The following is a 26,904-nucleotide window of genomic DNA, read 5'->3' as shown; positions in this document are numbered from 1 at the left end:
TCCTCGATAAGTCGTGATGTTACGAGAGGGCGACGAGCTGACGCAGCAGAATCCACTTGGTACGCGGCTGAACAGCCCTATGTCAGCCCTTACCTGTGGCCAAGATGGCTAGGCTACTTGCATGCGGGGTAGCTTTACGAACTTTCGTCAGGCCCCGGGCCATGTCTCGGCCTCGTGATAGCAGATGGCGACGCCAGGCATTAGCGGGACGTACTCATTGCCAACGCAGCAGCGAAACGGTCCCGCAGGCAAGGCGCCGCTCTTTTCATTCAAAATCTGCGCGGCGACCTCGACTAATGCAAAAAGATGTGCCGAAGGATGTTGATTTGGAGCTCTGTGTGTCGTCGACGGGTGCTGTGTCTAGAGCTACTTCGGAAGGGACCTCGAGTAGGTTCAGACGGCCGTGGTAATTATCTAGACACGCGCAATCGACGGCTTTGGACAAGTTGCCCGATTCGGACCATGCCGCGGCTAGGTGCACAGACCCCCAGTCTTTGGATGCTCCACCAAAAAGTTTCTAGAGCTTGCAGCTTTCGACTTGCGACAACGAACTTCCGCAATCACGCCCGGCCATGCTCACCGAACAATTCGTCGCCGCCATATCGGCATCGACCAAGCCAAACACGGGCGTCACCAAAGATGCGGGTATCTTCGTCCACGAGTTCCAGCCGCTCGTCGCCCAAAGACAGGCGCTCAAGAAGAGCGCGGCTGCGCCTAATGGCATAGCTGTGAGCGCCTCACATATCTTCGCTGCGCAGTCGGAGAAGGCGATTGTCCATGTCTACAGCAGAGAGAAGGGCAACCAGGAGGCCCTCGTGCCCTTCCCGGAGAGGATACACAGCATCGCACTCGCGGCGCAGGACAGCGTGCTGTTGCTGGGGACTGAGAGCGGGCGCATACTAGCCTGGGAGGTCAGTCATAAGTTTGGAGTGATACATGTAGTGTGCGACTTCTCTAATACACATCTCAGGTCTGCTCAGGCCGCCTTGTCTCTACGTCCACGTCCCATCTCCAGCCAGTCACGAGTATTGTTGTCGACCCGTCGTCCAACTTCTTCCTCTCAGGCTCCTCGGATGCCATGATACACGTATGGGCGCTTCCCACGATACTGTCATTCTCTCCCGACGCCTCGCGTTCGCCGTTCCAAACCCTCTCTACCCACCGCGGCCCCATATCGTCCATCGCTTGCGGGCACAGCTCGAGCACTGCCAACATCGCCGTGTCAATATCAGGGGACAAGTCGGCTATAGTATGGGACTACCACAATGGCCAAGCTCTGCGCACATATCTGCTGCCTGAGATACCGACTGCAGTCACTCTCGACCCTGCAGACCGCGCATTCTATGTGGCTTACGCTGACGGCAGCTTACAAACCATCGACTTCTACGATGACGTCCAGAAGACCACCTCAATAGACGTCCTTCGAGATAGTGCCTCGTCTCACCGGCCAATTCAGCCGCCGCCAAAGAGCCGGTTCAATGCAGAGTCGCAGAAGCTCGGCGGAGCCCTCTGTCTGAGCCTTAGCTGGGACGGCACAGCAATAATATCGGGCCACGCCAGCGGCAAGATAGCACTCTGGGATACTGCGAAGTCCAACTATCTTTCCACCCCTGCCAATCTTCCTGGTCCTGTCTCAAACCTTCGATTTCTCCCGCCGACTGGCTTTCCCAATGCACCGGAACCGACTTTCAAGATCCAGGCTATTGTCAAGCCGAAACAAGATGCAGGGCTGACGAGCAGCGTAAATGGCCTGATTCCGCCAAACTATACCTTGAACCTGCAGCTGACGGGTCGGCTGCGCAGCCCCCACGTTTCTGCAACTGAGAAGAGATCTGCGGGAAGAAGCGCCTTCGAGGAAGCTCTTACGCACTCCAGTTTCCCTGCCAGTATGCTGGAGGAGAGCTTAGCCGAGCTGGACTCATGGGCTGCTCAGCCCAAGGGCGCTTCAGCCTCGACAGCCGACTTCATGGCACTAGACGAAGGTAGTGTGACTACATCTGATTCCTCAGGCAAAGCTCAGCAGGCCGAAGTAAGGGAGTTAAAAAAGCAGCTTGCAAGTCTGCAACGCATCCAAAAAGTTACATTCTCCCAACTTTCAGAATTGCGCGACGAGAACGACTACTTCAAGGGCCAAGAAAAGAAGAGGGCTGAACGCACCAAAACACGAGCGAAGAGAAGAACGGGTGCTAATGGCGCAGCTCGCAAGCAGACCAACGGGGATGTGGAGATGAACGACGGCACAGACGCCACTTCCGGGTCTGAATCGGATGATACCGATGCAGCTGACGAGTCCTGAGCACCGACGATAGCGGGGCTGCGTACAAGGCCACGATATCGACAAAGGTTCTTCGCGATAAGGCGGCTCCTGCGGCATAGAATGGAAGAGATGCTGCACATGCCTGCGCCCGCGGTCTTGGTATAACCGCAGCACTAGACTTCGATATGTAGTACGTTTACGCGACTAGTGTCTTCATCGCCTAGCATGTACATCACGACATGGCAAGAGTCCGAAACACCACGTCGGAAAACCGCGGCATTGATATCCTTCGCCTACGTTTCCCAGGCGGTGAACTCCGAGACTGCCCATGTCAGACCTCCAAGACGAATATTCGCATCCACGGACTTGCTACTGTATCGCGAAAACCACAAAGACGCCCGGGTCAAAGTTCTTGAACACATAGCCAAGCCCTCTTCAAGCCGTCATCACACAGAGCGGGGTAGCCCGTGCAGGTTTCCTCTTCGCAATTGTGCTACTATTGACGAACATGATTGTACTGCGCAAGCACGACGCCGTGTCTTCAATGTCACGCTTGGATCAACGTCAGCTGCACCGCGGGACGAAAAGCCAAGTTCAGAGGCTGCGGCCGGTTTTCGATCACGCAGCTCTTCAACCCGTCCTGCTGTGCTACTGTTCGGCTTACGCCGCAGGTTCATGCTTCATTCCACGGACCTCTCTCTGTTAATGAGCAGCCTTTGGATGAAAGGTGGAGGCAATGTAGTTGGCTGCTGTGAGACACGACCTCATCATCCGGCCGGCAATTGCAAAACTTTGCCTTTCGCTGTGCGTGAGCCGCAAGCTTCACTTTTCTCCCCAGGACGAAACAGAGCAAGAGTCAAGGCATGTCTCGAGCGGTGTGAGTATACTCGCATAATGTGCGACCTCGCGCGGGCCCTATACCAGCCGTCCCGCTATAGTGTGGAGCGTGGTTCCTGCTGCACACCTGACTCGCAGGGGCCAAAACCAAGCGACTATCGAACTACTACCCACCCTCCCACCGATCCTGCGAACAGCCGTTCCAAGATGCCGCCAACGCAATCCTGTTTGTTTCAACGAACACACACACACCTTTTGCCCCGGTGGTGGGGAAAGGCGTACAGAAAAGACGGTGAACGAATAGCGTTTCGTGCTGCCCATATGCTCGCTGCCCCTGTACTGTAAAATGCCGTACACCACACGCACACACACAGAGATACAATAGAACAAGTTCAATATTACATAAACCCCTGCCTCAACTACTCGCTTCATTCAGCGAACCGCGTATCTTGCATTGAACCCCCGCCACTCGCTTCCGAGATCGTAATCATGACTCTTCTCTGCAACCTTTTTGTTAGCTTCACTCACGCATCCTTCCTCAGACATCCGCACTCCCTAGGCAGATTTTCTCTCTGCCTTGCTTTCCCCATCTCCCCGAAAAAGCAAAACTGTACTTGTATGAGTAATCAACGTCACACACACACACACAGACAAGCTCTTATACCAGGCTAGTCGCGTATGGGGCAACGCGCGTTGCGCAATCCCTGCGAGCACATGCATAATGGTTCGATCTTGCTGCGATGGGCGGACGGAGACGGGCGTTTAGACCGTTTATAACATGCAAAGGATCAGAGTATTGCAGAGTGCAGGGCAGGGCATGATAGTCCGATGGATGGGGGAGGAGAAAAGGGAGTGGAGATTATTTTTTAACCGCCGATCTTATGCGTTGCCGAGGTGTGAGAGATGTAACGTGGGGGCTGGATCTGTTGGGAATAATGATTCGGTATATTGGCTTGGGAATGAGGAATGGGGATGGGTTTGAGAGTCTTCGCCGACGACTGGGTCGAGGTTGCAAAGAGCCAGACTTTCGGGATACACTATAGTGTGATGAGATTGCATAGGCTCGGACTTTTCTCCTGCTCTGCAATTGTTTCTGCGGCACGCAGGGTGGGCTTCCTTGTTCAGGGTCCATGTCATAGTGGAGTCACATATACATCACGTCGTCATCTTCGGTGAGTGGGATACCTGGGTTTATATTGGTTTGTTTTTTTACGGTCCTCCTTGTCCATTGTAATGCCATCAGCGACAGGACCGCCTGCAAAGTGATAGAGATACCTTGTCCTCGGTCATGGCTATTGTGTGTAGCTTCTGGGACATGGATCCTTGCAGCCTGGGCATGCCATGTCCTGATCGGACGCAGGCCGAGGTACATCTTGAAGATGTAGGATTCTCAACGAAGGTATTCGTGGGGGCTCGCAACAGTTCGTTCGGACCAAGGGACTGAAGAGCAGACGCAGACGGGTTCTGTGCCGCAATCATGGGTTTTCCAGCGTAGTGGGGCGCGGCAATCATAGTCATGGAAAGACCGTGCATACCGAATAGTGTTTGTATTAAACTGAGAGAAGGTGTATGGTTAAAATATGTCGAAGGTGTTGAGTGATCGCTAATAATGCCATGGGAGAAGAGAACAGACAGAAACCAATAAAGATGTTCAACTCTAAAGTCGATCACCCTGAGGCAGATAGTCTTTGGTATTCGTCACGGTCGTAGATCCTTGCGGGTTTGGCTTGTAAGGAAGAAAGAAGGTACAGTACTCCGCCCTCGCTTGATGGAAATAGGTCGTGGATGGATGCTAGATTGGAAGCATCTGCGAGTGGCCAAATAGCCCGAACTTAGGCACTGTGAGTACCGTCGCTTTTGCATGTGTAGAGGTGATTGGGCGATATTCCGAAAGAGGTTAAATATGGTATCGGTCGTCATTCGTCGTAAGTGTGTTGAGGCCGTGGAAGTATGATGCAGGATGCCGAGAAAGTAGAGCAAGCTCGATGAACGCCACGCTAGTAGTCGCTAAGATATCGGGAAAGGGCCACCAGTGAAGCGCGGGGTCGAGTTCGGGCATAGAAAAGTGTTCAAGATGAGTGTGACTTGTGGCGGCCTTTGTTCCCTATGGAGTACTCGCCGTCCGGACACCATTGCTCGGGTTCAAAGTCGGGATTCATGAAATGCGCAGTGTTGAAGTGAGAACTCGTATATGTCAGTTAAGGTCAACAGGCATTATCGGGCCGATACTCACTTGCGAAAGATGGACGTTTGAAACGGCTGGACTTGCATCGAAGAGCCAAAACCTGGTTCCAACTCGTACATTGAAGGCCGGAAAGGGCCGCCTCTCTCAACACCCATGGGAGCTGCTCGGTCGATGCTCACGGGTGGCGGTGGGGGGTGTATGGGGAGTGTCACAGGAGGTTGGTCGAGATGTATGCTGTGATGACTCGGCGGGTTGTACTGGCTTGCGTTGCTAGAATGGAGTGGTGTAACAAAGTCCAAGTGGGAAGTGCTAACCGGCGTTACAGGCGTCGGTGTCGGGGCGTATGGCTGGACAGGCGTAACCTGAGGATGAGAAGTGGGACTGGGGCTGAAGTCGTACGAAAGTGAAGGCCATCGCTGGCCTAGACCGACACCAGAGGGGTACATTCCCGGGATCATGTTCATGACGTCGCCGACGTTGGTAGCGGTCGGTATGAATTCGTCAGTGTAGTTGGCTAGGGCAACATGAAGTGGTTGCTGTTGGGGAACAGGCTGGTGCTGGACTTGTGGTATGTCTCCAGCCTTGTATAGGATGTCGTAGTGGCCACTGGGGAGAATTAGTAGGCGAAAGATAGTGCCATGCACGGTGTGTACTTACGGCCTATAAAGCAGTCGTAACATGGGCGCACCGGGGATGGGGCGATGATGGGCGTCTGTCGGTTCTGAGTAGAAGCTGCGGTTGATCTCTTCGCCTGGTGAGCGGTCCAGATACCATACTTCGAGACCAAACCCAGCAGGCTTGATCAGCGCTTCGGCAAGGGCGGCAATGCCAACGTTGTCGGCTTCACACTGAGTGGGTTCGATGAAGTTGGAGCAGTATGTTTTGACGTCGCCGTTGTCTACAAAGTGCATAAAATCATCTGCGTGCGTCTGCACCCATGCACTGGCTAGGAGCTGGAGAGGGAGTTAGCAATTCGAATAATGAAAGATGTGGAATGCAAACCTTGACGTAGGTGATGATTGCCATAGACTCGCCCGGGTCGTTGAAAGTACGCAGGAGAATGCTATCGGCTTGGCCATTCATGGCGCGCAGCGATTCGGCAAGCCTGGTCATGAGCTCGAACGCCTCTTCGGCAAAGTCAATCCAGATATCGCGCGAGTAGCCGATATTTGAGAGCAAGTTGCCCAGCGAGTTGAGGCGGCCTTTTTCATGGTCCAGCTTGCTCACGTCGCCCACATGCAGCAGGGCCTCAAAGTAGGTGAAGACGATTGCTGTTCTTGTTAGCACGGGCAAGCAACACTAGGAAAGCGATGGGCACTCACCCCGCCATCCACAATGACCATCGCCACGGCAGGTGCGGAAGTAGGCGTATTTGGCGGGCAACGCAGCGGTCTTGACTTGGAAGACGGGATCTGCGGTGGCATACTGCGTCGTGATGGCAGCGCTGCTTTGGCGTTCGCCCACCAGTGGGCCCTTGGGCGGTCAGCGCGCTTGGGCGAATATTGTCGCAGTTCAACTCACAGTGGCTTCGGGCTCGTACTCGCTCGACAGCTTCTGCAGGTGGGCATAGTCGTCGTCGGAGGGATACGCGGCCATGTTGAGGTGGGGGTTGCGATGCTGGTGGCCTGGGTGATGGTGGCCAGTGTGATGATTATAGCTCCCGGGAGCAAGGACCGGCGCGCGGATAGCAAACGCTAGGCCGCCTTGGTAGTGGTTCTGAGCCGGAACTCCATAGTGGCCCTGGTGTAGGTGTGCATGCGGGTGATGCTGGCTGTGAGGGTGGTAGCCCGTCAACACCGACTGTCTGCTCATCTCGTCCTGCTATTATGCGTGTTTTGGCGAGTGTGTGCGATTGTGTGTAGATTGCCGGCACCGTCCGTTCCCCGCTGTGTGCGCTCCGTTGGCTCCCTGATGGCCGTGGGCGTGACTGGCCTCAGTGGCTAGTAATTGGATGGAAGGATTCCACGACAGATCCGGCAATGCGCAAACGATCTCAGCAACAATTCGCCGGCGAGCTGCTGGCGAGGGCAGCAGCGTCTTTAGTAGGTGCAGAGGCCGGCGGCGGAGGGCTGGAGGCTGTGGTCGTTGCTGTGATACTCACGGGCGTCCAGGGGCACACGCCAATATATGGGAGAGACAGGAGGGGATCTTCGCGCGTGCCAGTGCAATTGAAGCTGCCAGGCACCAAAACAGTCTGCAACACTCTGGTCCAGCCGCTCTGAAACGGCCAATTTCAGTTGCACCGGATACCTGCGAGGGGAGACATGGCAGGGCGCGAGGGTGTACAAGAGGAATGCCACTCCACATAATCAGCGCCAGGGAGCATCGCGCAAAAGCAAGTACTATGAGATGCTCGACAGAGGCCTGCTACATGCTCCAAGACGACCCGGCTAGGCTTGCCCACCAACACCGGGGTGTGATATCGATTTCCGCGCCCACTAGTCTTCATGGGTTAGCATCTGGAGATTGAAGTGCACTCTTGATGCTCCGTCACATCAAACATGGAATCGCCGAGCAAAGAGCCGCGGAAGAATCAGAGTCACGAGACAGCGGGCATGACGACATGGGACCTCTCGCCAGGCGTAGCAAGCCCTCGAGCAGCGCCGCCAACCGGAACAATTGCAAGCCCAGGGCTGGCGTTGCATGCGTCGACGAGCAGAGGCTGTATCACGTTGTCGAGTGCACTCAACACAGCAGCATCGAGGCACCCATGGCGTCGAGCAACATGCCAAGACGACCCTCTGGCGTATTGTTGCAGTGGCCGCCTGCATGGCATGATTCGCTCTGCCGCTCCGTGGCTGGTGGCGCTTCTGCGACAGAAAAAACAAGTGCCCGCACACCCGAGATAAACTCTTGTCAAGTTACCGATCCCACGCCGCGTGCGAGTCAGGGCAGACACGGCGTGGGCGCTCCCATTAGCTGAGAGGCTCGCTTGCAACCCCCTCCTCGTCTGTGCCCGCTTCCCCGGCGCGCAGTGCCATGGCTGGGAAACCCGCCTGTGATGCGTATGTGTACGAGTGCAGTGAAGCTTCAGATCACCATGCGTCACATCGATAGTCGATTCACGGCTCATAGGCATCGAGATGGCGAGGCGTTAGTTGGCGGCAGGCTACCGCCATGACCGCGCGATCGGGACCTTGGCTGGCGGCCGTGAGAAAACGAGGCCATGTTACATACAGACGACTTCGCACCGCTGCTGACCTGTGGGTAATTGCACTCGATTGCGTGACCGAACATGTCCGTTGCCCGCCTACTATGTTGAGTCGCGTACCGCTCATGTGCACGGGAACTCTTGCCCGGTGCTACCCGACGAACCAACCCACGTCTCCCTCTTGAGCAACCTGACCGCATGTCTCAATTATTTCAGGTCAGAAACGCCTCGGTGACGGTACTGTGCAACTCCCACTCTCCGTGCCCTGCCCGGAAACCCAGTTACAGGTCGTCTTGTGGACCGCGCGCGACCGATGCTGCAAGTCATCCTTTGCTCACTACCCCCGGGAGGCGTCCTGGACCCTTGCCTTTGCCTCGACCAGACTTGCCCCCCATCGAGCTTGAGTTCCAGCCGCTCATGCCTTGGGGCCCGCCACCACCAGGCGTGAACTGCGAACCGCTCTCGTCCGACTTGAAACCTTCGCCCTCGTTCAGCACCGTCTGCCATAAGGCTCCGATGGCGCTGCTCCACTCCTTCATCGCTTGCACCCTGTCCATGTCTGTGCTACTCTCAATCTCCACCGTTCCGTTCTGCTGGTTGATCTTGCCGCGCAACCGCTTGTCAACGATCAAGAAGCCTACGATTTCCTGCACTTCGGCAAGTGAGATCTTGAGCTGCTTCGAGATAAAAGCCAAGGTAAAGCGGGTGTAGGGTGCGACAAGCTTGACGACCGCCTTGGTGCGCACATTACGCGTAACTTCGTCAATGTTCTCGGCGATGAACGGATCTTGCAGCAAATCCTGGTTGTTCTGCAAGATCTTCTCATAGCCGTGAATGTCCTCTAGCTGATAGGCGTTGACTAGATCCGTCATAGTGGAGATGCGCGGGTCATTCTGGTAGGGCTTGGTCTCCTGCGAATCAAACGGATTGATGTCTGAACCCGATAGCATGGTCGCGAGAACCAGGTACTTCAGGACCTGTATCCGTTGGAGCGATCCCGCCTCGTCGTAGTTCTTGAAACTCTCGAAGAAGTCACTCTGCGCGCCTTTCCAGTTCTCTGCGATTGGTTAGTACTGAGTCGATGTCTTCGGCAGATACTGCTTGCCTTCGCTCATGTGCATCTTGCCACCACATTCACGGATGATGCCCATAATCTTGGGATGCGGAACTGCGGACTTGACCTTGAGCGCTCGCTGGTATAGTGCCTGTCTTAATGTTAGAGATAATGCAGGTAAATCTCAATGCAGATGGGCCTTACCTTTAGCCGCTTGTTGTTCCTGGTCTCGGCATACATGAGAATTTCCAACGAGTAGACTTCCAATGAATATGTGCCTTTGCTCGGGTCATCTGTTCCATCCTCCCTCTGACAGGCCTTGTGTAACTCTCGGAGCTTCTCCGTAAGCTGACGGTAGTCTTTCCTATCCAACCATAGCCTCGCCAGCTTGATGTTTGTCTTTAGCCAGAGCCGCTCGTTGTTGGTGCTCTGGAAGATGTCGAGGGTGAGGGCGTAAAAGTTCTCCATGCAGCGATATGCGTCGGCGTCTTCTGCGGCCTTTTCTATAAAGTCGAGCATGTTGTTAATGGACTTTTCCGAGTAATTACGCGTGACGGCCGACTTGACGTATGTAAGAAGCTCCTTGTAGTGTTCGACAGCCTGTACATGTCAGCTAGAGGTCTTGCTCGGGTATGACCATGGCTACCTTGTCGTAGCGGGCAAGCTTGAACTCAAGCTTGATTGCCTGCTTCAGCCCTTTGAAGCCCCTATGCGTTCGTCAGCATACATTCATTCCCCCAAATCTGCATATTTCCTACCAGTCCGACTTCTCTTCTTCTAGCGCGGGCATCCCCAGGAATTCGTCTATGGCTGCCTCGGGGTCGTCGGCCTTTAGCTGCTTCGCATTGTAGTATTTGTTCTCGATGTCGACGTCGCCGCTCTGCTCGTCATCGTCGTCCTCGTACTCGAAGTCGTACCTACAGCTTGTTAGAGGGGAAATTGCCTGCATGTCATGGCGACTTACTCCTCCTCGCCGGAGTCTTGCATGAAGTCGTCATCGTCAGACATGGTTGTGGCGTGGGTGATGGTTTGGTTGAACCACACTCGTATTCTCAAGTTGGAGTGATACGCGTGCGTTGTGCTATTAATCCGGTGGATAGAGGTATTTGCGGTGTGGAGTTGTCTGGAGCTCTCGCGACTTGTTTGCCTACGTGAGGCGGCGGTAGGTGCCTGCGGAAGAGCCCCACTTTCGCGGGGCTAAGCTCCCAGACGCAGCCAGCTGCAGTATCCTTGCCATGCATCGCAACATTCACTCCATTCTCTCTGAAGGAATGTATCAGGCGGTCTTGAGGCTGCGCGTTCGCCATCCCTATCAACATTGCACAAGTACGTCATTACAATTTGTGCCTGCGATCAATTTGGTTCCTACAGCAATCGGCTCCAGCTCCAAGCCATTTCCCGGCTCCTCCATCTCATCTCCCGGCGCACTGACGCAATGATGAATCTAACACTCCGACATTTGAGTAAATCTCCGGTTGTGAACATGAACAGTTATGAGGCCTCAAAGTCGCACAGAATCTGGATGAGGCTGTGCAATATTCGAGCATAGTGGCGTGCAGTAGGCCTGGGACTGAGGCATTAGACAGCATATGCTAAGTTCGCGACCTTCTTTTTTCGGTCCGGCTTCCAGCTGTGGAGAAGGCTCAGACCCCGGGCATTCTTATCCCAGAATCCCAGATCCCTTCTCAACCACTCGCCGTCACTAGCAGATCCCTTAACTCGGTTCACGGTCCTGGCCGTCATGTTAGTCTCATCGATCAATTCTTCCTTGCTGCCTGTGCACCGAGGTTCTGTCGCTGGCACTTGCTCGCGGCCGTTTCCCCAGGAACACTAACAAGTTTGACAGCTCTCTAAGATGACTTTGGGCGAATAATTGTTTGGCTCAGCCGGCAAACACATCGCCCCGCGTCCGTGGTGCTTGCTAAATGGATAGCGTCAAAGCCGTGGAGTGGTCGCGGAGGTGAGCAGTGCCAATCGACCTTTCGGGCTTAGTCTTAGCGACGTGTGGATCTTCAACTCCATCCATCCATCGCTTGCATCTCCAGCCCAGCATCTGGATCCCCCCCGGCTTCCCTCTTACCTCACACATCCTTATCATCATCCGCTACCAGTCTCCGGTGCGACTCTCGCTCTCGTCCTCACCACATCCGCTGCCACGACCGCGACCGTCGTCCTTTGTTGCACCAACGCGCGCGCGCCTCTCGTCCCTGAGCCGACGACACGACCCAATCGCCGACTCTCCTTCCGACCTTCACGATGCCCATGTGCGGTGGAACAAAGTCTGTGCAGCGCAAGCTGGTGCTTCTGTACGTCTGCTATATGCGGGGATGCCTCTTTGTTTGGGCGACCGAGGCGTGATGCGACAGAACAAGCTAACGTACTTCCAGCGGTGACGGTGCATGCGGCAAGACCTCATTACTTAACGTCTTCACAAGAGGGTATGTAACATCGCTATCCTGCCATCTCCGCAGCTTGCTGACTTTGTGGTAGCTACTTTCCAACAGTATAGTGAGTATTGTACCTGGTATTGAGATACGAATGAGGCTAATGAAGCCCTCTCAGCGAGCCCACAGTATTCGGTAAGGGCGCGCCTCACACTATCTATTCGTGTCGCTAACAACTACTACAGAGAACTATGTACACGGTTTGTGCGCCTATCTGCAAGTTCTACAAACACGATTGACACGGTGCGACAGACATCTACATCGACAACACACACGTTGAGCTCAGCTTATGGGACACCGCCGGGCAAGAAGAATTTGATAGGCTACGATCATTGAGCTACGATGACACGCACGCGATCATGCTCTGCTTTTCGGTACGTTCATCCGACATTATGCTGTTCAACTCGCAACTCACACGGCACAGGTCGACTCACCGGACTCGCTCGAGAACGTGGAAACGAAATGGGTCGGCGAAATAGCAGAGAACTGCCCCGGCGTTAAGCTCGTTCTAGTGGCACTCAAGTGTGACCTGCGGAAGAAGGAGGACGACGACGCCGACGACCAGCAACCTGAGAAACCATGCATCGACTACAACGAGGGTCTGCGCGTAGCGGAGAAGATCAAGGCACTGCGGTACCTGGGTAAGCCAAGCCACGTCTCGGAACCATGGCAGATATCTAACGGGTGTAGAATGTTCCGCTATGAAGAATAGAGGTGTGAACGAAGCGTTTACTGAAGCCGCCCGCGTCGCTCTGCAAGTCAAGACCAGCAAAGACAAGAGCGGCGGTTGCACAATCCTCTAGGCCAATACAACACTCCCGCCATTGATTCCGACCGCATTCCACCACAAACTACTCGGCCAAATCGCTACTTCATCTCTGGATAGACGCGCACCATCCCACACTTCTCGTGATCGCATCACCGCCTTCATATTCGCATCGTTAACATCCTTCGTATCTTCATCCATTGCTAGTTCTATGCTTCTCAGGAAAAGGTGGCAAACTGTTTGGTGCTGGTCCAAGTCCGGTTGGATAGGACGCATACTCAGGACGGGAGTGCGCATTGGCGAGTAGTGCTCCCTGCATAGACCTTCCCCTCGATTCCTTTTATACGCTTCAACGCTTTTATACTTTTATTGTACATGTTTGCTCCAGTCCAGCTTCGGCGCTGACTTTCTTCACTTCTTTCTTTGGTTTGGCGGGGTCTACATGCGTTTACGCTCCCGGTAGCGAGAGCTTCTCGAATAGATGAGCTGAGTTGACTGCACTTTCAGGGCGAGTTGGATGTCACTTTGGGTAGAACACCATCAACAGCTCACGCTCTTCACATCATGCTATCGTGGAACCTAAGTGATGCTGTGCCCGTTGAAAGATGTGTTCCCTTTGTCGAATCTCAAGCTCCTAAGAAGCCATAACATCGCCCTCCTCCGCCGTAATTTCCGCCACCTTCTTAACCACCTTCGCCGGCTGTCCCATGACGACACAGAAATCCGGAACATCCTTTGTCACCACGCTCATAGCCCCTACTGTAACTCCCCGGCCAATCGTAACTCCAGGTAGAATAACCACATTACCCCCAATCCAGCAGTCATCACCAATCACAACCGGCTTTCCATACTCGATATTGTCCCGTCGCGACTGCACCTCGATCTCATGCGTCGCGGCAAAAATCGACACATTAGGGCCGAACATGCACCGGTTCCCTATGGTAACGAGCGAGCAATCCAGAATAGTCAGGTTGAAGTTTGCGTAGAAACGTTTGCCTAGGGATATGTTGCAGCCGTAGTCGATGTTGAAAGGGGGCTCAATGAAGATCTCATCGTCAGCCACATGGCCGATGATCTGTTTGAGCATCTTGAGGCGTTCTGCGGCGAGGATGTCGAAACCCTTGCTTTCGTCGGTTGTGGCGGGGTCGGGGAACCATGTGTTGTATTTGTGGGCGAAGGCGCGGGCTTTGAAGCGGGCGGCGTTTAGGGACGGGGTGAAGGCGTTGTAGCTGGGGTTGTGTCAGTATCCTACGGTATGAAAACATTTGCCTGCAGTCTACATGAAGATAATGCTAGATAGAGGAACATGTAGCGTTGATGTAGGCTTCACGATATCTGGGTTTCCCCTTCAATAGTGTGCATGTTTACTTCTTAAAGAGAAGGCAGTGATGTAGTTTGAACTCATTGCAGACAGTAGAATGTGTATACATACAGCATACCAGAGATCATCTTCTCGTACTCCTCGTCCCAGGGCACATGGTTGAGCTTCTTCGCCTTCTCTATCTCCTGCGTGTTCTTCTGCTGCGCGGCCATGTTGAGATACAAATCGCCGGTGAACTGGATGGATTGTTTATTCTTTCACTCTTTGTTGTTTCCTCCTCGTACTTATATGCAGCCGCAGTCTATACGACGTACGACGAGCTTGGAAATGACGCTAAGTGGGGTAAAAGGGAAGTCACCCCAGATGCAATGGGGCAATACCTCGCACTTTAGCGCTCAGTCGAGTCAACTTCAGCTAGACCAAATGACCACACAGAGAGTCTACGATTGCTGCTCTCACATTCCCGGTCAAAAGCAGAGTGCTCCACAGATTCGGCGGCACGACTTCTGACCAGTCAGAGCTCTCCCGAACTTTTGCCTTGGGAAGCTCACTCGTGTCGTGTGCTTGGATGCATCATACCTGCGAATCGGTCCGATTGGGACATGTTCGTTTACTTCTAGTTTTGAAGATGCACTTTGCTGTGCAATCAGAGGGGAAGCAATGAGCGTGTTGTAGCTTCATGCAGTTCAGTTGCAACCATTCACTTCGTTTTGACGCTGTAGATTGAAAAGGCCTCGAACAAAGGGCTTGTCAGCAATTAGCTGCTCACTATGCTCAAGGACGAGCGGCCAAGAGTACACGGGTGGCTTGAGTATGTGTCGCAGTTTGCAGCATACATAGTATTAATCTTAACAGGTGGATACTCGAAGGTAATGTATACATCTACTCTTATACACTCTTTGTACAAAGCATCACGAAATGTAGCCACCCCTAGTGGCGGTCTGCTCATGTTTAGTTCACGTGGGCATCTTGCCGCTCTGGAGCGAGCTTTCGTCCTAGACTGGACAACACGCAGCACAACAACACAAACGTTCCGTATTGCAGTCAAAGAACAACAGCGTTAGGAAAAAGACTAAAATGTTGCAAAGCATTGTGAAACTATGTTGATCCGGGGAAGAGATCCTGTGGAATTCGCAGCACGGGCCGCCAAGATCCACTAGCGCAGCTCGCTTGGTGCACAATGGTCGATTTTGTCAACCAGCAACCCCCCCTTCTACTACGTGACTTTCGCGCCCGAATCATCGACAAGCCATCAACGACAATCAACCAAACCAAAAGACTCTCCATAAATCGTCACAATGGTGAGTTCGAGTTCCCGAGGGTCTGGACGGCCGCGCGAGAGGATTCTGAGCAGGCACACGAGACGCCCGGAGTTTGCCACAGCACCTTCAATTCGCAACCTCTCGCCGCCTCGCCCTGCGCAAAATTTATCTCAATGAGGACTTTGGACTAACAGCATCCCAGGTTCTCGCAGTTGACCTCCTCAACCCCTCCCCGGCCGCGTACGCATACATTCCCGCCCTTTCGCCCCCGACCTGCGACTAACAAGCGTGTAGTGAGGCCCGCAAGCACAAGCTCAAGACCCTCGTGCCCGCTCCCCGCTCCTTCTTCATGGACGTCAAGTGCCCCGGATGCTTCACCATCACCACCGTCTTCTCGCACGCCAACACAGTCGTCGTCTGCCAGGGCTGCTCGCAGGTCCTGTAAGTTTGGGACAAATGGATATGGGTACAGGGCATGGGCTAACGCATTCACAGGTGCCAGCCAACTGGTGGCAAGGCGCGGTTGACCGAGGGCTGCTCTTTCCGAAGGAAGTAGACGATTCGTCGATGTGATGACAGCGGGGATTGATGGGTTACGATGACGACTATCATGGCTTAGGGGTGTAGATCTCATTGGCGCCGATCGACTCGACCGCAGGATAGAAGAGGGATCTTTCGACTCGAGTCAATGCAAAAGTCACAAAAACGGGAGTTCCGGATATCTCAGCGCTGATGGACCACCCTTTTCCTCGAATCTATTTCCTTTTGTTCGGCATGGTCTTTCAGCTTTCATGTACATGCATGTGGGAGGAGAGATAGCATTTCAGAGCCTTTGGATCAGTCGTCCGAGGTGAGGACCGGCTTGCAATCGAGGATACCTACGCATGCTAGCGGTCCTTTGTAAATCAAGCGTCAATTCCTCACACTCGTTTCGCATACAAAGAAGTGATCCAACATTGTCTTGTGAATAACATGCATACGCCGGTTTTATGTTTATGTAGTGTACACTGACTTGATCAAGTTCCGTCTACACCGAACACCAGGTTGTATACGGGTACTGTACCACCCGCGTGGAATGGAAACGGTCACAACCTACTAGTATCGCAAAGAGATGTGCTTCTTACCTAGAAAAGAAGGACATCATTCTTGGCAGAATGATTCTGCTCTCCAAGTGGGGAAACATGGCCGAGACCCCTACCCAGTTCATAGCACCTTCCCTACAAGCAGCCACATGACGAGCAAAACGCCGACCTCCGCCAACTTCAAGATTCCTACATAATAGGCGTCGATACAGCCACCTTTATCTCAAAGACCAGGAGGCAACGCCGCTGCATAACCGTTCGCCTAAAGTGCTTATTTCAATTAACGATTGGACACGAGTCGAGAACAAGCCACCCCACGTCATCGTCAATACTTCCACTCGCCCTCTCGTTCGCTCGCGCATCCGCGGCTCACGGTTCGACAGCCACTAAAATAGATCAGTGGACAATCACAAGATCAATAAACAAACATTTGCAAGCGCGTCGTTCAAAATGTCCACCTCATCCACAGCAGGCGCGGGAGCTCCAACTAACCCCCACCCCATCCCTCTGACGGAATCCGAAGTTTTGATCCGCGGTTTCCTCGCCGCCAACCCGGATCTCTGCGACGACAAATCGAACCCCATCGACATAATGACGGATCGTTTTACGAACCAGGAATGGAAAACGCAAATTGATCAGACGATTAAGAATGTGTTGAAAGAGGTGGAAAGTGGAGAGAGGGCGAGGAAGGTTTACGAGGGCCCGCGGATGAGGAATGGAGAGGAAGCGCTGAAGCAGTTGGCTAAAACGGTGGATCACACGGTACTCAAGTTGGACGCGACGACGAAGATGATCGATGGGCTGTGCGGCGAGGCAAGGACAGAAAACTTCAAGGTATGTGCTTCTGCAGTTCTGGTGGTGTTTCTTCCGCATGAGGCACAGTCGCACCCTTAGAGTTTGGAGCTGGGACACGTGCTACACCTCACCGCTCACAAGAAAAACCCAAGCTGACAAGATTACCAGTCTGTCTGTGTTCGCCTGAACTATGTCCAACGCTGTGTCTCCAACCTCAAAGGCACCGACGTGCTTGTAGCCTGCGTTGTAGGGTTCCACGAAGGAACCCAAGACACGTACTACAAGCTGCGAGAAGCACGTGCCGCCGTAGCAGCAGGCGCGAGAGAACTTGATGTCGTCCTCAACTACTCCCTCCTCACCAAGCACAACCGACCGGTTTCTCCACCGTTAGAGCGTGCTCGTGACTCAGCAATCGACAGCATCACCGCTGCCAACACGGCCAAGAATGCTGGAAGCAGCAACGCCAGCGACTTTAGCGAGGAAGATTCAGATGAGATCCCAGACTACAGCGCCATTTACAGAGAACTGGCTAGCATAAGAAGCCTCTGCCCTGCCCCCACAACACTCAAACTCATCCTCGAAACTTCGCAACTAAACTCCGCGCAAATCCTTGCTGCATCTCATCTTGCCGCTGCTGCTAGCTTCGACTTCATCAAGACATCCACTGGCTTCAACGGACCGGGCGCTAACCTGCCCAATGTGCAGCTCATGGTGGCCGCGGCGGAGTACCTCGCATCGGCCAAAATAGGCAAGAAGAAGATGGAGGTCAAGGCGAGTGGTGGGGTCAGGGACTTGGACACGGCAGTCAAGATGCTGGAGGCTGGCGCGACAAGGCTGGGAACTAGTTCTGGACTGTGGATTATGCAGGAGGCAAGGGCCAAGGTGGGCGAGGAGAGGGTTGCGGCTGGGCTATCGCTGGAGGGAAAGAGACCCAGCCCGCAGACGCGGTTGTATACCGATGACTCGGAGTACTAGGATTATGCAGTAGGGAAGAGCATATCGAGACATAGTGGTCGAAAGCCGGTGTTGTGAGAACGTATTGACACCTGTCGATTGCTTGATCTATAATGTGTACATGTGGTAGGGTCAAATACGGGAGGTATTAGGCTCATCAATAGTTTGATGCAAAATGCAGCGAGCTGATCAAACGTTATGCAGCTTGGGGTTTGCCAACGACTTAGCCACAGGGCAGCCATCGTTGCAAGAGCGTCAGTCAGACCACCTCATACAAGAAAAAAACTAAATAGGTCGGGAGCCTACATCAACGTCAGGCCACCTACTTTGCATGTTTTTATCTTGATGTAGGCTCCACAGTGTCCGAACTTTTCCATGAATGAGGTGAGATTGTCACCTTATACAAGAAAGAACTGAGTAGGCCTGCAGCCTACAATAGGACAACAACAAGCAAGTGACAAGACGTAGCATCAATGTAGGCTGCAGGGTGTTGTAAGATCCTACAAACCGTACGTGGACAAGCATCATTTACATTCTCACGGGCATTGTAAGTGAACTAAGACAGACGATGGCAGTTGAAAATTTTTGGGCAGTGTCTACGTGAAGTATATGTAGATCATCCACCAGCCGAGACCCACAAGGGATATAGTGCTTTCCAGGACAGGATGACTATCAAAGAGATTCATCCCATCGTGCCTAACGCCTGTCGTCCATGAATCATTCCTTTTGGCGTCAAGTCTACTCCTCGTCCTCCTCGCCGGCGTCCTCGTCACCACCCTTCTCGGCGGCCTTGGCCTTCTTCCTCCTGACACGGCCAGGGCGGCCGCCACCGAATGGCGAGGTCAGAGCGAAGTCGATGTGCTTCTGGGAGTCGAGGCGGACCATGAAGGAGGGGACGTTGACGATCTGCTTGCCGACACTGTGATACTGTTAGTCGCGCGCTTCTTGAGCGAATGCGGGCGGATGCATACCGGATGTGGCGCTGGCGGATCAGGACACGAGCGTGGTGGATGGACTTGGCGAGGCCGAGCTTGTAGACGCAGGTCTGGAGACGGCGCTCCAAGAAGTCCTCAATCTTGAGGGCCAAGACGTAATCGAGCTTCATGCGGGACTCGTCAAGGACACCGACACGCACGAGACGGCGAATGAGAGCGTTACCCTCGAAGAGACGCTTGGGGTCCTTCTCATCAAGAGTAAGAAGCGAACTGCGGAATGTTAGCGAATTCGCATCTCGCAGACTGCGCATCAATTGCGCGCAGACGAGAACAATGAACACTCACCGAGCGGCACGACGGATCTTGGACAGAGTCAACTGGACACGCCAGACCTCGCGCTTGTTGCGGAGACCATACTCGCCGACGAGCTTGAGCTCAGTATCCCTAACCCAACATTAACTTGTGTCCCAGACATAAGCGGAGCACGCTCTCGCTCAGTGGCCATGGGGTTGCACATACAGACGAGCGGACTCGAAAGGACGACGGGGGACGCTGTACGTCTTGGAGTAGGATCGGGGAGGCGCCATTGTGGTTGTCGATGGTTGAGTCTGCGATAGAGAGAGAAAATGATGCAAAATACACGGCGCCCGGTGGTGGGCTCGGGGACCACCGATGTGGTCCGTGCGTCGCTAAGCGAATGTGCGCGAGATCTCAATCTCAATATTCCGAGTCCATCAACACCAGCTCAGCTACTAACCACCAGCCCAACTTCAAACACACAATGGGTCACGCAGCCGGTCTCCGCGCGGGTACGCGCTATGCGTAAGTTGGAATGATTGCGACTCCCCTTGCGACTCCCCATGCGACGAGACCAGACCGCAGTCTGAGTCGAAGGCGCACTCTATTCATTCGGACAATTGCTGACGCTGCGACAGTTTCTCTCGTGACTTCAAGAAGAAGGGAATGATCCCGCTTTCGACCTACCTCAAGCAGTACAAGGTCGGAGATATCGTCGATGTCGTAGCCAACGGTACGAAACCCCAGATCCACAGCGAAAGCGGTTGAAGCGGAGGACTTATGCAGAACAGGTGCCGTCCAGAAGGGTATGCCCTACAAGGTCTACCACGGCAAGACCGGTATCGTCTACAACGTCACCAAGTCCGCCGTCGGTGTCATCCTCCAGAAGCAAGTCGGCAACCGATACATGGAGAAGCGCATCAACGTCCGCATCGAGCACGTCCGCCACTCCCGCTCACGAGAGGACTTCCTCAAGCGCGTCAAGCTCAACTTCGCCAAGCAACAAAAGGCCAAGGAGACTGGCGAGCCCCAACAGATGAAGCGCCAGCCCGCACAGCCCCGCGCCGAGCACATTGTCAGCCTTAAGGAGCAGAAGCCGGAGAACATCACACCCGTACCTTACGAGACCTACATCTAGACGTGGACAGGTGGCTCCGGGTGGATTGGCTGGCAAAATGGGATACGGATGGTCAACGGCGTGGTTTCTCGGACTTCTCGATTATTCTCCTTCTGCACTTTCTTACGCATGGAAACCGGCGATGTCATGGTGCAGATACAGTGGTGTGCCAAAATGGCTTTGAGTGACCCCTCACGCCAATAAACATCATCCTCCAATCCCAGTACATGCAGTGTCTTGAGTTGAAGTGTGAAGTCCCACCGTATCCATCGCCCAAGACGCTGCACCAACTTCTACTATTTGCAGTCTACAGTCAACATCAAACCAATCACGGAATGACTTGGGCGTGGACCTATGCGCTCGATAGGGTGTAATGTCAATTACGAGTAATGAACAAGTCTACGTTGCCTTAGCAGTTGTTTGAACGTTCGTTTTGGTAGGAATGTAGACTGCGGTACGTCCGATCAGTTTCTTATTATGTTCCCATGATCGCCGCCATCAAAGTTTACACCTGCAGCCAACGCCCGCCATTCCCATTCTTACCGAGTGCTAGAAGCGCGCCGTGACAAGTTCCTCCAGCCTCGCCTTCTATACTTGCGACATCTCATCAAGCAGCCTACTGTCAGACTTCCAGCGATTGCGATCGCCACCATGAACCACGCGTACTACCATAGCTTAACCCTGTACGTCTAAACGATAAATGGTTCGTGTTATGTAAGATAAGCGATGAGTGTGTTTTCTCACGCTCACTTGATGCAATACCCTTTGTTTTGTCGGCTGCAGTACCCGGACCACTGCAAACACGTCCAAGGCATACTCTGCTCCACCCCACCCCGATCAAGGATGAAACTGAAAAGAGGTCTGTACAATAAGTTAGTGCTGAGACGAAAATAGCAAATTCTGAATGCAATACAGACCTTCGGCTCATTCACTGCCGCTACTGGCTGTAGAGAAATGTGCATCTTTTCCCTTGAATGTTGTGGCCCTCGAAAGCTTCTCTACGAGGCCGGCTCCAGCACCCTTCAAGTCGGCGTTCATTTCATGCAACATGGGAAGCACGCCCGTAATACGAATGATACGATCTAAATGCAATCGGTCTGGACCTCGGGACTGCTTAGCGTAACGCTGTCTTGGAATTCGGTGATCACTCCGTCGTTCGTCGGGATACACTAGGCGTAAGGTTTCGCGAGGAGCCTCGCACCGCACTCCGAGTAGCTGCTAAGAACTTCGCAAGGTTAGTAATTTCGATAACGTGAAACGTGGAACGGACGTTGGACTAACCGGTCACATTTTTACTCCGAATGTATGCGTGTGTACTTTCGCGTGAACACTAGGTGGTAGAACATGGGGGACGATATGTATTGTTCTATACAGTACTGCGCTTTTATATGATGCTAATACACTAACACATCGTGGTGTGGTAGACTAGAATCGGACAGTGTACGTTTGAAATTGTAGTTGTTTTGAATTCGGGTATCTCAATGCTACCTCTTGGTAGCCAGTGTAATACAACATAGCTTGGAAACAAAGGAAACAGGAAGTCGCGCCAGTCCAACGCCTACGCTTTTCGTGCTGAACAAACGATAGTGTACAAATAGTATCGAGTCAAGGTAGGGACAACGGGGTCGGTGTGTAGTGCAGTTGTCTCTGCGAGCAACGGGCGTGGTCACTTGGACGAGGACCAGGCCAAGGGTGAAAGTATACCCGTCTCATGACGGCCTTCGACTGTATTCATCATTCCAGTCTTTCGACCGTGGCCTTCCTGCTTCGAACTCTTTGTCGTCAGCAGTCTCCACCTGCACACTTGTTTCGGTGACAATACTGATGCCGTGCCCCGTGGGTGTGTTTTTGATTATCGAATCTTGTGATCCTGCTCGTGTTGGACTATCGTCCTCGTGTAACGTGTCTTCGAGTCGTGACCGCGCTGTGTAACTGCGCCCGCGGCGGTGGTCCACTATTCTTGATAGCCTGTTGCTGCCACCTACTATTGTGACGGTGCGGGCAGTGGATGTGAGGGGTTCTTTGTTGCTCATAGAATGTAGGCCGTAATGATCGTCGTCGCCTGGTCGTGCTACGTTCGTGAGAGTCGCAGTGACGGTTCTGTTGTAGTGCCCTGTGCTCAAGTCTCCGGAGACTAGAACCCGCCGTGTCAAAGTGTACAACAGTGCATCGATCCAGCCGCACGATGTGAGGAGCGAGCCAGCCACGATGTAGAAGAGTTCTGGCATTTGATGACCGGTCATCGCTACCATGCGACCCACGGCTATGGGCAATGTGAGGAGGACGTATACGAAAGGGTACATGACCATAAATTTGGTCGCGCGCGTGAGCTTGCTAGTATCGTTCGCGATGATGCTCCGGATGCGGCCGCGGAGGTGGAAGAAGACATGGGCGTAGATGATGATTGTTCCGAACTCGACAATGAAGATCCACAGGTAATGAAGCCAAAGTCTTTCTTCTTGGTAGTTGGAGGAAACCCAACACTACTCAAAGTCAGTCCAAACAGCTCCCGGGTACAAGGAAGTCGGAGAGGGGTATGCTTACCCATCCTGCAGCACGAGCGAAGTATCGCTCCTGGTAGAGCGCCGGTCCAAGCACCGTGAGGAACAATGCGAAGGCCCAAATCGAGAGGATTGACACCACAAACCAAAAGTATGGCATTTTGTATCCCTTGACCACGCCCAACCAGGTGTGTATCGCGATTGCGAGGACGAAGAAACCGCTCGCGACATCTCTGAACACGGGTATACAAAGTCAGTGCCTATCTCACAGACATATCGGATGGGGATAATGCTTACCCAATTTGCAGGAACCAGGCCTGCAGGAAACATGCGCCGGTGGGTGCCGCGATCTTGTTGAGTCGAAGCCAGTGGAAAGATATCGAGAAGGCGATTGATTGTTGCAGATCTGCGATTAAGAGGTTGTAGATGAGGATAACGTATTGGTTGTATCCGACATATTGTCTGTAGTGTCTCCGCCACGATATCATTCGTTGAGTGATGAATCCGAGCAAGGCCGTAACTGATAATAAACTCATCATGGCGAATATGCCAAGGGGAATGAGCCCCGCCTTGTAGACGGGCTTGAGCGGATCCATGCTGTCCAAGGTTGGGTCGTACGGCTTGTTGATAGAACGGCCTTCCAGGGCAGAGGTTATAATGGCCATGTCGTAGGGCGCCATGGTTGCAACAGATCGTCGTATGCGAGTTGAAGCGGCCCGATAAGATGATCGGACGTAGTTCTGTTCTCAGCTCATCAAGAGACCATGGCCGGCAAGCAACAAATCGTCGAATCGCGCCTGCAACGAAGCAATTTCGGTCTCGTGCTCTGTAAGATCCAGTGACCGCCCCAAGATTTGTCGAGCACCAATAAGCAGGCTACTGTGTGACAGGACGTTGTCGAACGGTCAGATAGGTTAAGTAGGTCAGGTGGGATGTGGCTTGGCTTTGTTGTATGCACAAAGGAGGAGTCAACACTAAAGGTATTCTCCGCGAGAAAGATCCACAGCCTAGGGCATGTGCGAAGGATATAGGAAATAATGTCAATAGATGCCAACAACTAGTCTGGGTGGAGCAGTGTGCCCTGATATGGACCGAACACATGAAAGGAAGGAGATCGTCCAACTGACTTCTTTACCGGGCCAAACGGAAATGCAGGTGCCCCAGACGCGGCATGTTGGACGGCGTGGACGGGTCCTAGACGATCGCTAAGCTTCTCAGCACGCTACAGTTGCAGGGTTGATGAGAGTAAGTTTGACATGGGCCATTGCGTCCAGGGAGCTTCCGTCCCCTGTCAATCAGCGAGTGTATTGCCAGCCGAGCGGACGCCCAATATTGGCTTCAGGTGCCCCTCTGATACAGGGAGACGACTCGAGAGACATGTCGCACTCGGGCCCGCCGGGCGACTCCACTGCTTGAGCGTAGACAGGCTGGGTGCTCCTTGTCAGCGACGAGTAAGCTTCGCTGTGCAGATACCAAAATGTTGTCGCGTGTGAGTTTCAAGCGGCAAAGGACGGAAAAGAACAACAACAATGCGCCGCCACCACGTGGAGCACGCCCCTGTTCTGCCTCCGAATGGTCTTCAGGGTCAGCGATGCCTGCGAAGAGGCCGAATGCGACAAAGATTTGCAGTGCCACAAAGCGGTGCCATCCGCGGTCTCGCCGTGCTGATGCGTATTCGCATAGTTTTGCGCAATTTGTTGCGTGAAGGCCATGGTTGGTCTTTGATGAGGCGTTTGCCTCTGCCAACTGCGCCGCAGCTTGTGCGGTCCGGATTCCTTTTCGACGAGTCGTCCAACCTCCGCTGAGTCGAATGCGACATTGGCGTCTTCTTTTGCCGTGCTCAGTTGCGGGGGAGGGTCTGGCTGGGCAATTAGGCGACTGTGGAGGATGCGATGCCAGGCACACTACCACTAACCGTTTGCGGTCTAGGCGGCTCTTAGCCAGGGGGTTGATTGTTGGAGAATTGTTCACCCCTTGGCATTCGTTGCGCGGGCCGAACTGGCATATCTCTTCGCGCTGCCGGTGGGTTCATTTGACACACCGTTATTCAAAATGCGTTCGCTGAGCCCACGAGTCGCGCGGATGCTGACTGCCGCCTCTAGATTACCACCGGGCAGCAACTACCGTGGTTCGTACCATCACGGACGACGGGAGACATGAGAACTACTTGCGCCATCCCGAATACCAGGCTTGCAGGCCGAGGCGGTCGAAGCGCTGAGTTGCGTCCGCATGCATACTCGTCCGCAATCAAAACTTGCAGTTCTGACGCGCCAGAATGTACCGCCCTGTTGGTCAGAAAAGCAAGCGTGCTGTTACGTGGACCGTCTTGACGCGTTCCAGAAGTTTCCGGCGTTATGCTGCGCCACGGAACGATCATCTATTGTTGGAGGACGATTGACAGGTTCATACATGTCCTACTCGATCGCCACGTGCAATTGTTTTGCGGTAGTGAAACAGCGTTCCTGCAGGAAGCTCGTACGCATGAGAACCGCTACCCGGGTGCAGAGTAGCTCCGTCATCATCGTATGAGTGGCGTATGTAGTCTACAGCTGATGCATTCTACTTCCACTACCAAGGCGTCTAAATGTTGAGGACGGCAGGGCTCCATAGTTGGACGGGTTCTCGGGATGCTATGCAGCGCGTCTGAGTACTTACAACAGGGTCTCCAAAGGTACTAACAGTGTCAATTCATAGTACCCCAGACTTGGCTTCTCCGTACCAAGGAAACGCATGACGGTAGAGAGCGTACTTGGACACACGACCGAGTTCCACTCTCTACCCGCGCTCGATCCAGCCCTGGAGATGGCCCGTAGGACCGGTACCATTTAATATAAGCAGCGTCGAGACCACCTGGGCGAGGAGCCTTGAGGTACACGGGACGTACCAGCAGGACTTGAGTTTACCCCGCAAGCCGAACAACGGCGGGGCCGTCTACCTCTTTGGACCTAGTACATCGTGGAACGATGCGCGATACCTGGAAATCTGCAACACATCCCGTCTGGCACACCAATCGCGCCGACATAAAGGCTATATCAATGGCAATTATAGTTTGTGAAGCGACTCCGCGCCCGTCGCCGAACAGGACCGCGGCTTCGATACGCGAACGGAAGAGCTGACTGCGTTGAACCATCAGCAAATCTTGAAACCTTGGAACCTTGGAAGGGAGGCGAAGAGGCTTGACACGACAACTTGAATTTTCCGTCTGATCATAGGTGTGGCCTGGTAGAGATTGGTGAGCCGAAGAAATTCCAGCGTCCAACAGGTAGCACAACATTAGCCGGTCAGCCAATCTCTCCTTGAAGGATCTCTCGTATCTGCAAGCCACCTTGAAGACAACAAGATACAACGGCCATGGCTCAAGATCTGGCATGGCGCCAAGTGGCCTGCTTATAGCCGTGATGCACCCAGATATGAGGATAGTGTAAGAAACCGTGTCGCTTAGGCGTCGTTTACTAATCGTTAACAGTTACACATACTGCCGAGCAGCAGACCCGGTTGTCTGAATCCCCTAAATCTGAAAGTGTTAGACGGACGTCTGCTACCTGTCCGGGTTCGTAGGAAACGAACACAAGAGGCGCGCAAGCCAAGTCGTTTCAGCGATGATCTATTTGTTCTCTGTTACCCCAGATCCGGTCAACCGTCTGTGATCGATGGCGCTACTACTCACTACTCGATACCCGATGGTCACAAGCACCGTTTAGCTACTTTCATGCAACGACGGAGTAGCGAGAAGCTAGGTTAGCTTAGAGGCCTCGACCTCAAGACCGAGGACCAAGCCAAGGTCTCTTTAGGCACGATCCTACTACTACATAGCGCCGTGGCAGTCCGAGCTGAGCGTGAGATACAGGTTCCTTCTTCGTATCAGCTGCATCATCCCTCCATCACCACCGACTCGCTTGCCTGGACCTTGGCTATTTCTTCTCGCTGGGAGCATGCTCGTGTGGTG

At 53.5% G+C, this 26,904-nt stretch overlaps 10 protein-coding genes across 10 annotated transcripts; 5 read left to right on the top strand and 5 right to left on the bottom strand.

Annotated features, from left to right (window-relative positions):
• Positions 1–572: 572 nt before the first annotated feature.
• Positions 573–2,296, top strand: J4E83_000668 (uncharacterized protein; the record flags this gene model as incomplete). Its single annotated transcript, XM_049327629.1, has 2 exons — positions 573–911; positions 971–2,296. 2 exons carry the CDS (start codon positions 573–575, stop codon positions 2,294–2,296), a joined length of 1,665 nt encoding a protein of 554 aa, XP_049193774.1.
• A 2,867-nt stretch (positions 2,297–5,163) lies between these two features.
• J4E83_000667 (uncharacterized protein) lies at positions 5,164–6,875 on the bottom strand (the record flags this gene model as incomplete). Its single annotated transcript, XM_049327628.1, has 6 exons — positions 5,164–5,278; positions 5,328–5,885; positions 5,937–6,232; positions 6,282–6,550; positions 6,602–6,752; positions 6,801–6,875. The coding sequence occupies 6 exons, from the start codon at positions 6,873–6,875 to the stop codon at positions 5,164–5,166; spliced, it is 1,464 nt and encodes a 487-aa protein (XP_049193773.1).
• A 1,878-nt stretch (positions 6,876–8,753) lies between these two features.
• Positions 8,754–10,492, bottom strand: J4E83_000666 (uncharacterized protein; the record flags this gene model as incomplete). Its single annotated transcript, XM_049327627.1, has 6 exons — positions 8,754–9,487; positions 9,536–9,635; positions 9,689–10,084; positions 10,131–10,191; positions 10,243–10,401; positions 10,449–10,492. The coding sequence occupies 6 exons, from the start codon at positions 10,490–10,492 to the stop codon at positions 8,754–8,756; spliced, it is 1,494 nt and encodes a 497-aa protein (XP_049193772.1).
• A 1,248-nt stretch (positions 10,493–11,740) lies between these two features.
• On the top strand, positions 11,741–12,731 carry J4E83_000665 (uncharacterized protein; the record flags this gene model as incomplete). The annotated part of the gene is made up of 8 exons (XM_049327626.1): positions 11,741–11,790; positions 11,872–11,922; positions 11,975–11,992; positions 12,047–12,063; positions 12,114–12,128; positions 12,181–12,302; positions 12,353–12,569; positions 12,619–12,731. The coding sequence occupies 8 exons, from the start codon at positions 11,741–11,743 to the stop codon at positions 12,729–12,731; spliced, it is 603 nt and encodes a 200-aa protein (XP_049193771.1).
• A 597-nt stretch (positions 12,732–13,328) lies between these two features.
• Positions 13,329–14,227, bottom strand: J4E83_000664 (uncharacterized protein; the record flags this gene model as incomplete). The annotated part of the gene is made up of 2 exons (XM_049327625.1): positions 13,329–13,923; positions 14,127–14,227. The coding sequence occupies 2 exons, from the start codon at positions 14,225–14,227 to the stop codon at positions 13,329–13,331; spliced, it is 696 nt and encodes a 231-aa protein (XP_049193770.1).
• Positions 14,228–15,313: 1,086 nt separating this feature from the next.
• Positions 15,314–15,833, top strand: CRP6 (40S ribosomal protein S27; the record flags this gene model as incomplete). Its single annotated transcript, XM_049327624.1, has 4 exons — positions 15,314–15,316; positions 15,480–15,517; positions 15,572–15,718; positions 15,773–15,833. The coding sequence occupies 4 exons, from the start codon at positions 15,314–15,316 to the stop codon at positions 15,831–15,833; spliced, it is 249 nt and encodes an 82-aa protein (XP_049193769.1).
• A 976-nt stretch (positions 15,834–16,809) lies between these two features.
• J4E83_000662 (uncharacterized protein) lies at positions 16,810–18,129 on the top strand (the record flags this gene model as incomplete). Its single annotated transcript, XM_049327623.1, has 2 exons — positions 16,810–17,193; positions 17,323–18,129. The coding sequence occupies 2 exons, from the start codon at positions 16,810–16,812 to the stop codon at positions 18,127–18,129; spliced, it is 1,191 nt and encodes a 396-aa protein (XP_049193768.1).
• Positions 18,130–18,846: 717 nt separating this feature from the next.
• RPS9 (40S ribosomal protein S9) lies at positions 18,847–19,630 on the bottom strand (the record flags this gene model as incomplete). Its single annotated transcript, XM_049327622.1, has 4 exons — positions 18,847–19,027; positions 19,080–19,313; positions 19,389–19,487; positions 19,563–19,630. The coding sequence occupies 4 exons, from the start codon at positions 19,628–19,630 to the stop codon at positions 18,847–18,849; spliced, it is 582 nt and encodes a 193-aa protein (XP_049193767.1).
• Positions 19,631–19,824: 194 nt separating this feature from the next.
• RPL21A (60S ribosomal protein L21A) lies at positions 19,825–20,478 on the top strand (the record flags this gene model as incomplete). Its single annotated transcript, XM_049327621.1, has 3 exons — positions 19,825–19,865; positions 19,979–20,073; positions 20,132–20,478. The coding sequence occupies 3 exons, from the start codon at positions 19,825–19,827 to the stop codon at positions 20,476–20,478; spliced, it is 483 nt and encodes a 160-aa protein (XP_049193766.1).
• A 1,688-nt stretch (positions 20,479–22,166) lies between these two features.
• On the bottom strand, positions 22,167–23,623 carry J4E83_000659 (uncharacterized protein; the record flags this gene model as incomplete). The annotated part of the gene is made up of 3 exons (XM_049327620.1): positions 22,167–22,940; positions 23,002–23,191; positions 23,256–23,623. 3 exons carry the CDS (start codon positions 23,621–23,623, stop codon positions 22,167–22,169), a joined length of 1,332 nt encoding a protein of 443 aa, XP_049193765.1.
• Between the last annotated feature and the right edge of the window lie 3,281 nt (positions 23,624–26,904).

This window comes from Alternaria metachromatica, assembly GCF_023757995.1.
Source record: "Alternaria metachromatica strain BMP 0045 chromosome Unknown scaffold_1, whole genome shotgun sequence".
NCBI classification, from domain to species: domain Eukaryota; kingdom Fungi; phylum Ascomycota; class Dothideomycetes; order Pleosporales; family Pleosporaceae; genus Alternaria; species Alternaria metachromatica.
Note: the sequence above shows the minus strand (reverse complement) of the source record. Positions and strands in the feature narration are given on the sequence as shown.